Genomic DNA, 11369 nt, shown 5'->3' on the forward strand with positions numbered 1-11369 from the left:
GGTCATGGCCTATGGGAATAAAGAGGACTTGATACTTTAATGTTATGGTTAGGTTTTACCTTAATGATCTTTAGTAGTTGCCGATGCTTTCTAGAGTTCCAATCATAAGTGCATATGATCCAAGAAGAGAAAGTATATTAGCTTATGCCTCTCCCTCAAATAAAATTGCAATAGTGATTACCGGTTTAGTTATTGATTGCCTAGGGACAAATAACTTTCTCGTGACAAAAAGCTCTCTACTAAAACTAACTTTATTGCTTCTTTTATCTAAACAAGTCCTACTTTTTATTTACGCGCTCTTTATTATCTTGCAAACCTATCCAAAATTACCTACAAATTACTTCTAGTTTCATACTTGTTCTAGGTAAAGCGAACGTCCAGTGTGCGTAGAGTTGTATCGGTGGTTGATAGAACTTGAGGGAATATTTGTTCTACCTTTAGTTTCTCATTGGGTTCGACACTCTTACTGATCGAAAGAGGCTACAATTGATCCCCTATGCTTGTGGGTTATCACTGGAGCGAGAGCATACGGTGTTTGAGCATGATGTTGATGACGTTTGTGAGATGAAGGTTCTTTGTGTTGGCCCACCACTTGATCCTCTTGATCATGGTCTCCACCTCGGCTGGGTTCCCCCAGGCGACGCCCTTCTCCTTCCAAGACTTGAGTTTCTTCAGAGGCCTGACCGAGAAGGCTCGGACCTTCGCCTGGACAGTGGCGAGCTGCTCAGTGATATAGAACCACTCTCGCTGTCACTCCTTCACCGTTTTGATGAAGGTGCCCTTGAATCATTCGCTCCCTGGTTCTTGCTGATCATGGCCCCTCCGCATTCCGCGAGGTTGGAGCCGCTGGACTTCGGCTTAATCCCGAAGATCTTCAGCCACATCCCAAAGTGTGGCTCGCAGCGAAGGAAGGCCTCGCAGACCGTAATGAAGGAGGTGGGGTGGAGGATGGAGTTTGGGGTCATGTGGTGGAAGGCAAGCCCGTAATAAAACATTACCCCACGAACAAAAGGTGGGGGACGAGAACCACCCGCTCCCCAGCATTGGGAGTGGGCACCTACTGGCCAATAGCTAGAGCACGTGCGGCGATGTTGGTGGTGAGGTACCGCGCGCTACGTAGCTCCTGGATGGTGCCATCCATCACAATGGAACCACCCAAGTGCCCTCGGAGGGTGTCGGCCATGGCTGGCGGAGGAGGTTGGGCTCACGTATGGAAAGGGGTGTGGGATCGGATCTGAGCGCTGGAGCTAGATGAGGCAGTAGATGGGGAGAATGGGAGCATGGTTAGTTGCGATGTCCTTCCTTTTGCTCTTATAGACTAGTGAAAGGACAAGAGCCTCCCCCATTGCGTCGATAAACACGCTACTCCCATCAAATATGTCATTAAGCATGTGGGGGGAAACAAAATCCTGATGATATCCCTGAGAAAACAGGCACGATCTCCACCTCGATGGGACACGCTAGTAAGAAGGCTGCCTCAGGCCGCGACTTGGGGAATGCAGTAACTGCTCGACCTATTGTGGGGTGAGTCGTCTCGATAAAGTTGTCAGACTAAGTGGGACTATCCACACCGAGATGGTTGGCCTTCAAGGCTAAGTTATCCGACCTCTTCGGGAAGATAGTACAAGTTTGGTTGAGCTTGGCTGGCATTGCTCATTTGAAGGGATGATCCAAGGATTATAAGGTGGAACTCATCTGTCGAGCCAAGGACTCTGGATCCGAGGTTATTATTATTCGGAAAGACATCTTCGACATAGAAGACCAGTTCGTGGGCTACTAACGATGTCCTGGATAAGGGGTTACTAACCCAGTCAACCCATTCTCCCTCGGTTGGGTTGATGGGCCCTCATTTGCGGTCAAGATGGACTCCGGAGGCCCTACGCAGGAGGCGTGACCAAGACTACCTCTGCCGAAGACTTGACGTATACTCCAAGACCCCTCGTGCCGCCTTGCTCCTAGATGCTGACATTGTAACCCTAGATACCCTCCCTAACGTGTATATAAGCTAGAGGTTTTAGCCCGTAGAGGGGACATCAGCGCAAAATCATTCACCTAGCCTTAGAGTTAGACTACACATTACGATCTTGAGGTAGATCAACTCTATACTTGATACAACTTTATAAATATAAAAAATAGCAGGACATAGGGTTTTACCTCCATCGAGAGGGTCAGAACCTGGGTAAACATCATCTCCTCCGTTCCTGTTACCCTTGATCCGAGATCCACAGCTCGGGACCCCTACCCCGAGATCTGCCGGCTTTGACACCGACAACCCCCCTTCAAGATGTTTATGAAAATTTAACGAGCGAAAGTGAGTAGGAGACGCCTTGCGCCGGAGGCGCTGTTTGCCGCCGCAATGGCAAACGCACTACACAACCAACACGTTGCACGATCAAGCTGATATAGAAAGCTACACGACTGTGCCGCTGGTCTAAGTCAGCAAGCTGATACACCTCATGCATCTGGTACTATATGCTCGTGCTTGTAATAAAGGCTTCATTCAAATCAGTGCGTTTGGACGGTCGACACCCATACCTGAACATGCTTCCCGCCCTAGCGCGTGCATGATAAAGTTCATCTTTACTTACTTGAAAGCTAACACCGATAGTGTTGGAAACCCCCGCCCGTAATTATCCCATAAATCTCCATTTTCCGAAAATATAATGCGAAAAGAAAGGGAAACAGGGAGCCAACCACGCGGTTGCCTGGTATTTGTGTCTATATCGCGCGAAAAGGAAAAAACAAAAAATAGAAGCACTATGAGGGGTAAACTACAAAACGTATGAAACCAGAAAGGAAAAACCGAAAACCAACCACATCGGCTGGTTTCCCTCATGGGAGCTTCGCGAACGAGAAGTGTTATGCACGGAGGGCTCCCAAACCGTTCATTGGTAACACTCCCAAGAAGTGCTCGCCGACTCGTTGCTCTCCATCTCACCTCACCGGTTTTCTACCTCCATGTATTGCGGATAGGGCTTATGGCGAGCCCTCGAACCGAGTCAGCCAGAGAAAAGTAGAGCGACTGACCAGCAGATCCCCTCCACTCAAAGAAAAAAAAAAGACCACCAGATCCCCAATGGCCACAGCTCACTCCACCGAACACGCCGAAATCCCTCGTCATCCACTCCTCCTAAACCCCGGCCGGCCATGGCAGCACTGCCGTATCTCGTCCTCCTCCTCCTGCTCCTCCGCCCAGCGGCCGCACCCGCCGCTCGACCGCCGCCGCCTTCGAATCCTCCTCCGCCGCAGCCGCACCAGAAAGTGTTCGTCTGGCCCAAGCCGACGTCCATCTCGTGGCCGTCCGTCGTGTACGCGCCGCTCACCCCGACCTTCAGCATCCGCGCGGTGCCGCCCCACCCGGCCCTCCGCCACGCGATCGCCTACTACAGCCGCCACATCCGCGCCGAGCGCCACACGCCGCTGGTGCCCCCCGCCAACTACACGCTCGCCCGCGTCCCCGTCCGCCTCCTCACGCTCTCCGTCTCCGACGCCCAAGTCCCGCTCGGCCCCGACGTCGACGAGTCCTACACGCTCTCCGTGCCCGTGGAATCGGCCTCCGCCGACATCTCCGCGGCCACGCCCTGGGGCGCCATCCGCGGCCTCGAGACCTTCTCCCAGCTCGCATGGGCCGGCGGCGGCGAAGCTGCGGGCGGCCAGTCGATTGTCCCCAGCGGCATCGAGATCTCCGACCGCCCCCTCTTCACCCACCGTGGCATCCTTCTCGACACCGCCCGCAACTTCTATCCCGTTCACGACATCCTCCACACCATCCGCGCCATGGCGTTCAACAAGCTCAACGTCTTCCACTGGCACATCACCGACGCCCAGTCCTTCCCCATCGTCCTCCCCACCGTCCCCAGCCTCGCCCACCTCGGCTCCTACTCCCCCTTCATGCGCTACACCGACAAGGACGTCCGTCGCATCGTCAACTACGCGGCTGCGTTCGGCGTCCGTGTCATCCCCGAGATCGACATGCCCGGTGAGTAAGAAATTCCGAATTCATCCTCTCTGCATTTGGCCATCGCAACCTCTTCAATGCAATTGCTGCGCGCATTTTAGGGCACGCGGGTTCGTGGGCGGGAGCGTACCCGGAGATCGTCACCTGCGCGAACAAATTCTGGGCGCCCACGGCGAGTCCCGCGCTGGCGGCGGAGCCCTGCACGGGGCAGCTGAACCCGCTGAACCCCAAGGCGTACCGCGTGGCGCAGGACGTTCTGCGCGACCTGTCGGCCCTGTTCCCGGACCCGTACCTCCACGGTGGCGCCGACGAGGTGAACACGGCGTGCTGGGAGGACGACCCCGTGGTGCGGCGCTTCCTCTGCGAGGGCGGCACGCACGACCAACTCCTGGAGGTGTTCGTGAACGCGACACGGCCGTTCATGGTGCACGAGCTGAACCGCACGGTGGTGTACTGGGAGGACGTGCTCCTGGGGCCCAAGGTGATGGTGGGGCCGACGGCGCTGCCCAAGGAGACGACGGTGCTGCAGACGTGGAACAACGGGGCCGAGAACACGAAGCGGATCGTGGCCGCCGGGTACCGCGCCATCGTCTCCTCGGCGGCCTACTACTACCTGGACTGCGGGCACGGCGGGTGGGTGGGCAACGACAGCCGGTACGACAAGCAGGAGAAGGAGGGCGACGGGGCGCCGCTGTTCAACGACCCCGGGGGCACGGGCGGGTCGTGGTGCGCGCCGTTCAAGACGTGGCAGCGCGTGTACGACTACGACATCCTGCACGGGCTGACGGAAGAGGAGGCCAACCTGGTGCTGGGCGGCGAGGTGGCGCTGTGGTCGGAGCAGTCGGACGCCGCGGTGCTGGACGGCAGGCTCTGGCCGAGGGCCGCCGCCGCCGCGGAGACGCTCTGGTCCGGGAACAAGGGCGCCAGCGGGAGGAAGCGGTACGCCAACGCCACGGACCGGCTCAACGACTGGAGGCACCGGATGGTGGCGCGCGGCATCCGGGCCGAGCCCCTCCAGCCGCTCTGGTGCCCGCTGCACCCGGGCATGTGCAACCTCTCGCAGTAGCCAGTAGCACACCGGTGAAGCCTGGCCCCTGCTTTGCTGTCTGCCGTGCCGCAGAGCGGCGTGGTGTGGTGGGAAGGAATGTTCACAGATCGAACTGGCACAGGGACAGAGAATTTGGAACGTGGAAGCAGCAGCGTCTACCCGTGGATCGACATGGTGAATACCAGCGGATCACCAACCGAGAAACTGCAAATAAACCATTTTGTGTTGCTAGCTTCCACCTCTCAACAGTCCTGGTTCTTGCGGTAGGACCAAAGTGATGTGCGTCAGTGCGTAGTTGCTGTATTTGACACTGAACAATTCATTGCATCTAGGAGTACTTTTCAATAACATGAGTAGATAGATAGTTAGCTATTCGATTAGTGCACATCAGAGTCCTATCGTGAGCAGCGGTGCCAGCGGCTAATTCCAAGCATCATGGCTGTGTGCCTTCACATCAAGATAGGCAGCACCCGTACTATTGAACTCATCAGTTAACGGCGCCTTCGACGCTAGCGTCTTGTTGCGGTCTTACGACGGCAGCGATGGCATCGTCCCTTCGCCATCATGGTGAGTGGTGAGAGCATTCGGTTTGGCACCGATGGTGGGAACGAGACATGGTCCAGGTCGTCCACGCCCAGTGATTTTGTCCCTACGGCGGGTGGCTTTCCGTCCGACGTGGGTGCGTGCGGTGTAATCCATCCGTCGCTTTCCGCTAGCTCACAAGTCCGGTAACGCCGCCGTGCAGCCTCGCCCCTTCTTCTCTCCTCCAACCTTTTCCCCCTGTTCTGCAAGCCCTTTCCGTCTCCTTCTGGCTGCTTCCTCGCGCAGGTGCTACTTCTGAGCTTCCGAGGCGACAGAGCTGCACCAGAGCAGAGCAGAGCAGACACAGCTGATCAGATTGAGAGATGAGGGAGATCATAAGCATCCACATCGGGCAGGCGGGCATCCAGGTGGGGAATTCCTGCTGGGAGCTCTACTGCCTCGAGCATGGCATCCAGCCCGACGGCCTCATGCCCAGGTCAGCTACTCCTCCTCTGCTCCGATTTGTCGCTCTTTTCCTTTCATAGCTCCGAGAAATACTCATGATCACCCTTTATCTTGACTGGAATTCTTCTCCTGAAGAATAATTTGTCTTGATTAAAATCCAGCCTGATGGTGTTCTTGAATTGTGGGTGGTGAACATATGTAAATACTCTTGGATTTATGGTAGATTGATTGGATAATCCGGCTTAATTTTAGCGTGCCGCCCTTGAGCAGCCCAGCCCGAAGTATTGTCTGTGATTTGGTGACACAGCTTGCTTCAAAATCAATTTTGGTTTTGCATGACCAAATCTCAAAAGACTAGTACCAGTTCTGTGAAACAATCTTCATGAGGATACATGCTGGGCTTTGCTTGTACTACTAACGATCGTGATCCTACTTTACAATACAAAAACTTGAAGTTTTTATCATCGGATTGCAGTGATACCTCGGTTGGGGTTGCAAAGGATGCATTCAACACGTTCTTCAGCGAAACGGGTTCAGGGAAGCACGTCCCGAGGGCCTTGTTCGTCGATCTGGAGCCCACGGTCATCGACGAGGTGAGGACGGGCGCATACCGCCAGCTCTTCCATCCAGAGCAGCTCATCTCCCACAATGAAGATGCTGCTAACAACTTTGCCCGTGGACACTACACAGGTAGAGTACCATGCTTCGACCTCACCTACCTTTTTGCCAAAAAGATCTTTTATGAGCACCATCTATTTAGAAGTCAACTGAGCAATTCTTATTTATAATTCGACGATCTCTGATGAAATTCGGGTAGTTGCACATTTTATAATTTCTGTGCTACCGAAATGAGCATCTGGTCAGTTTTTTTTTTTGTCAGTTGTGCACAGTTTAGTTTTTTTCGAAAAGGAGGAGGACCCCGGCCACTGCATCTGAACGATGCATGCAGCCACTTTATTAATTATTCACACAAGACCTTACAAAGTCATACAACAGTAGGGCTAAAGCCACCGTGTAGGCGACATATGTCGCTACTCCTATTCAGTTGATGAAGGGATGCTGATAGTCTGGGCCTAATACCAAACAAACCTCACAGCCAAACCAAACATCTAAGACCTGAGGTCCCAATCAGGACGCCTGCCGGGTACGGGCACCCACCAGTCCGGCGCACTCCTCAACCAGGACGCCTGCGGGGTATGAGGCCGACGCAGCCACCTGTTATCAATCCATCTTTAGTAATGTACTGCTGCATCAACCTTGCCCAGTCTAGCTGCCGTCGACGCCACCACGACGCCAGACAGCGCCACCATCCTGCGCTCGTCCATCATCACACGCCCATCGGCGATACCCCGCTGCTCCATGCCGCTGAGACCCGCCGTTGTCGACGTGTCAGATGCCACGCCGCTCCTCCTCTTGTCCCCTCCAGCCAGCACTTGGTACAAAATGATGCCCCTAGGAGGGAGAACGACATCGAAACGTTGTCATCGTCCGACCCGGTAGACCCAAATCTAGGGTTTCTCCCAGAACCTCCCGACCAGGTTGACGTGACCTACAATGACGATGCCTCGAGAAGGAAACGACGTCAGAGACGCCGCCATCATCGCCAAGACCGCAGTCAGGCGCGATTTTCATCGGAAGCCGTGTCATCCTGATCTCGTGGCTGGCTAGAACCACGCGGAGTCTCGCCAAGAAGACGTATGCCACCGCTGGTACTCCGGCAGAGATCCTCTATACCCTCACCGGTCCCTCCACGCACCGCCTGCCGGCCAAGAGCACGCCGTGACAGATCTAGACGGGACGCAGATCCGCGGCCGCCGCGACCCATCTTCGGGCAGAGCCATCCACCGGTTCATCCATGGAGTGCTTCCACCATCCATGCACGAAAGGAAGCCCATCGCCGTCCTAGACCGCTGGCCGCCGCCGCACAGGCTAGGGGTGCCGCCCTGCATGCTGCCCACGGGCGCACCACAAGAGACGCCCCTGCCGCCTCAAGGGGACCTCGCCGGCGGCAACGGTGGCAGGAGGATGGCCGAGGGAGGCTGGCGGCGCTGGTTTTTTGGCCCCCTGGCGTCGCCCAGGGAGGCGACGCGAGGGGGTACGAGGGGGTACGAGCGAGGGTGCACAGTTTAGTTGGTTATTTTTAAGATGGTTGAGAAATATAAAATACAGTATATTTTCTTATCATTTATTAAGATAATTTTTTATTCAAGAGTCCATATGGGGTTTCGAGCTCAGAAGCGTTATATTGAATTTCAGTATAAATAATGTGTATTGAAAATGTCTCTAATTCGGCGTCCACTGCATACAAGGCACAATTTCTGGGTTTGATGCTTTCCCCCATGGACTCGATGGTCTGGAAAATGTGGGCGCCCCCAAAGGTCAAATTCTTCTCTTGGCTGGCCTTACAAGATCGGATTTGGACCGCCGACAGGCTAGAGCGACGTGGCTGGGACAACTGCGGTCTTTGCCCGCTCTGTAAGCAGGTGCAGGAGTCGGGCGTCCACCTATTCGCCAAATGCCGCTTCACCTTGAGGCTTTGGCGGATGCTCATTGACAAGTATGGGCTTGCGCATCTGGACCCTTCTGACTAGCACCTTGAGGATTCCCTCCTCTCTTGGTGGGACAAGCGCACCAATTCGAGCATTCCGGATCGTCGAGCCATGGCCTCCCTTACCATGCTTGTATCCTGGACAATTTGGAACGAAAGGAACGCTAGAGTCTTCCGCCACAAAGAGACGCCACCGCCAATCCTTCTCAAGCTTATTATAGATGAGGCCAACCTATGGGTTACTGCAGGGGCTAAACAATTAGGGAAAATTGTATCGCGCGAGTAATTGTCATGCCGTACTCCGGCCTTGTGTAACTCTACAAAACTCTATTCTCCTCTATTTTAATAGATGAGGCAAATCTTTTGCCTCCGTTTCAAAAAAAAAATGTCTCGTATTCACGAATTGCAAGCAACATGCTACAGGTGTCAGGTGGGAGTCATGTCCATAACTTAAGATCATTTCATGCTGAGTTTAGTGCTCATACATGGAATAGAACACCCTTTCATCCTTGAGGCAACCCAGTTTAACTACTAAAATTGTCATGCTCGGGAAACAGCCCTGTGCTCCTACTAACAAAATACTCCTTTCTTTAAACCCTGTTTCTGATGCTGCAGTTGGAAGAGAAGTGGTGGACCTTTGCCTTGACCGGATCAGAAAATTGGCGGATAACTGCACTGGCCTCCAAGGTTTCTTGGTTTTCAATGCTGTTGGTGGTGGAACTGGCTCAGGGCTTGGTTCATTGCTTCTGGAGCGCCTATCGGTCGACTATGGCAGGAAATCGAAGCTTGGTTTCACCATCTATCCTTCACCACAGGTATTATTCCCTCTCTATTTATTTACTTTGGATATTAGCTTTGTCCTAAGTCACTATAAATTTTGACCAAGTTTATAGAAGACAATATGAATATTTCAACAAGTATATATAATGTGAAAATATTCTCAATGATGAATCTAATGGTATTGTTTGATAATAAAAAGCTACAGTAGTATGCAGAGAAATAAAAACTGATGGAGCACCACGTTTTCCTAGTCAAGTTTCAGCTAGATCATTTCGTTGAAACCATTGCCTGTTTCAGATTTCGACGGCCGTTGTGGAGCCTTACAACAGCGTGCTCTCAACCCACTCGCTGATCGAGCACACCGACGTCGTCGTTCTGCTGGACAACGAGGCCATCTACGACATCTGCAAGAGGTCCCTGGACATCGAGCGCCCGACCTACACCAACCTGAACAGGCTGATATCCCAGGTGATATCGTCCCTGACCACCTCGCTGCGGTTCGACGGCGCCATCAACGTGGACATAACCGAGTTCCAGACCAACCTGGTGCCGTACCCGAGGATCCACTTCATGCTCTCTTCCTACGCGCCCATCATCTCCGCGGAGAAGGCCTTCCATGAGCAGCACTCCGTCCCCGAGATCACCAACTCTGTGTTCGAGCCGTCGAGCGTCATGGCCAAGTGCGACCCCCGGCACGGCAAGTACATGGCCTGCTGCCTCATGTACCGCGGCGACGTCGTGCCCAAGGACGTCAACTCCGCCGTCCACTCCATCAAGACCAAGAGGACCGTGCAGTTCGTCGATTGGTATGTGCATCAATGCCCATGAATCTGACATTGAGATTTATCAGCACTATGCAATGCATGACTCTGTTTTCAATACTGTTCTTGCTTTGCTGATGCGTGCAAATTGAAGGTGCCCGACTGGGTTCAAGTGTGGGATAAACTACCAGCCGCCGACGGTGGTTCCGGGAGGGGACCTGGCCAAGGTGCGCCGGGCGGTGTGCATGATCAGCAACAACACGGCCGTGGCCGAGGTCTTCTCGCGCATCGACCGCAAGTTCGACCTCATGTACGCCAAGCGCGCGTTCGTGCACTGGTACGTCGGGGAAGGGATGGAGGAGGGGGAGTTCTCGGAGGCCAGGGAGGATCTGGCCGCGCTGGAGAAGGACTACGAGGAGGTCGGAGCTGAGGGTGAAGACGACGAGGACGAAGGCGATGAGTACTGAGTTGATCAAGCATGGGTACGTGCTTAATTGGGTGGCAGTGTTGTGCACTTCATGCCGTATGTTGTTCTTCTCTGTCCCTGTTTGCTTGCTGTTGCATCTGTGATGTTCGGTGGTTAGCAGAGTACAAAAATTGTCAGATTGGTTCGGGTGCACTGACGGCTCGGTGCCACATAGTCTGTGAGGAAGGTGGTATCGATACATCATAATAATGAACGAAGATTTTTTGTACTGCAAGTTGCAGGGGTATGTCTTCCTTTGTTTTGTTATGAAAGCAAAGCATGTTAGACCATACGATGTCTGTTAAAAGAAAAGACCATACGATGCAAATTTTATTAGTCCTAAACAATGAGCTGCCTTGTCGATTTTCATTATAGAAATCTCTCGAAATATATGAGTGCTTTATAAATAAAGCAAACATTCATACACCATCCATATGACTATTATCTTCTATTTGTTGGGCATTATGGAAATCCAGAAATGAAGTTATTTTTTAGAATAAAAAATCTCTGATCCTATGACTATTATTAAAACAATGACACATTGGATGGTGGATTGGTCTATTTTGCATATAAGGGAGCAGCAAAAAAAAGTGTTGGAGCTGGGGGCAAGATTGCTAGAACGTGTAGCAAATGAAGTCTATGCGGCCTCTTAAGGGTGAAGAATTAACGTGCCAAGGCTAGGATGAAGAAGATCTCTTCCCCCTGAGGATGTCTGGACTGCTTATGCTATTCGTTTTCTTTTGTCCGCTCTTTTGCTTAGATCGGTTTCCCTACTCCTGGATGAATGTAATAACTTAGTATGAGTGGATGTTTTAGCTCTG

The 11369-nt window shown here is 53.0% G+C and overlaps 2 protein-coding genes across 2 annotated transcripts; both read left to right on the forward strand.

Moving 5' to 3' along the window:
* Positions 1-2976: 2976 nt before the first annotated feature.
* Positions 2977-5481, forward strand: LOC119291182 (beta-hexosaminidase 2-like). Its single transcript, XM_037569891.1, has 2 exons — positions 2977-3979; positions 4060-5481. The coding sequence occupies exons 1-2, from the start codon at positions 3148-3150 to the stop codon at positions 5022-5024; spliced, it is 1797 nt and encodes a 598-aa protein (XP_037425788.1). The 5' UTR covers positions 2977-3147; the 3' UTR covers positions 5025-5481.
* A 140-nt stretch (positions 5482-5621) lies between these two features.
* Positions 5622-10840, forward strand: LOC119291183 (tubulin alpha-2 chain-like). Its single transcript, XM_037569892.1, has 5 exons — positions 5622-6024; positions 6469-6683; positions 9157-9356; positions 9619-10127; positions 10237-10840. The coding sequence occupies exons 1-5, from the start codon at positions 5912-5914 to the stop codon at positions 10547-10549; spliced, it is 1350 nt and encodes a 449-aa protein (XP_037425789.1). The 5' UTR covers positions 5622-5911; the 3' UTR covers positions 10550-10840.
* Positions 10841-11369: the final 529 nt, after the last annotated feature.

Source organism: Triticum dicoccoides, chromosome 4B (assembly GCF_002162155.2).
Source record: "Triticum dicoccoides isolate Atlit2015 ecotype Zavitan chromosome 4B, WEW_v2.0, whole genome shotgun sequence".
In the NCBI taxonomy this organism is placed as follows: domain Eukaryota; kingdom Viridiplantae; phylum Streptophyta; class Magnoliopsida; order Poales; family Poaceae; genus Triticum; species Triticum dicoccoides.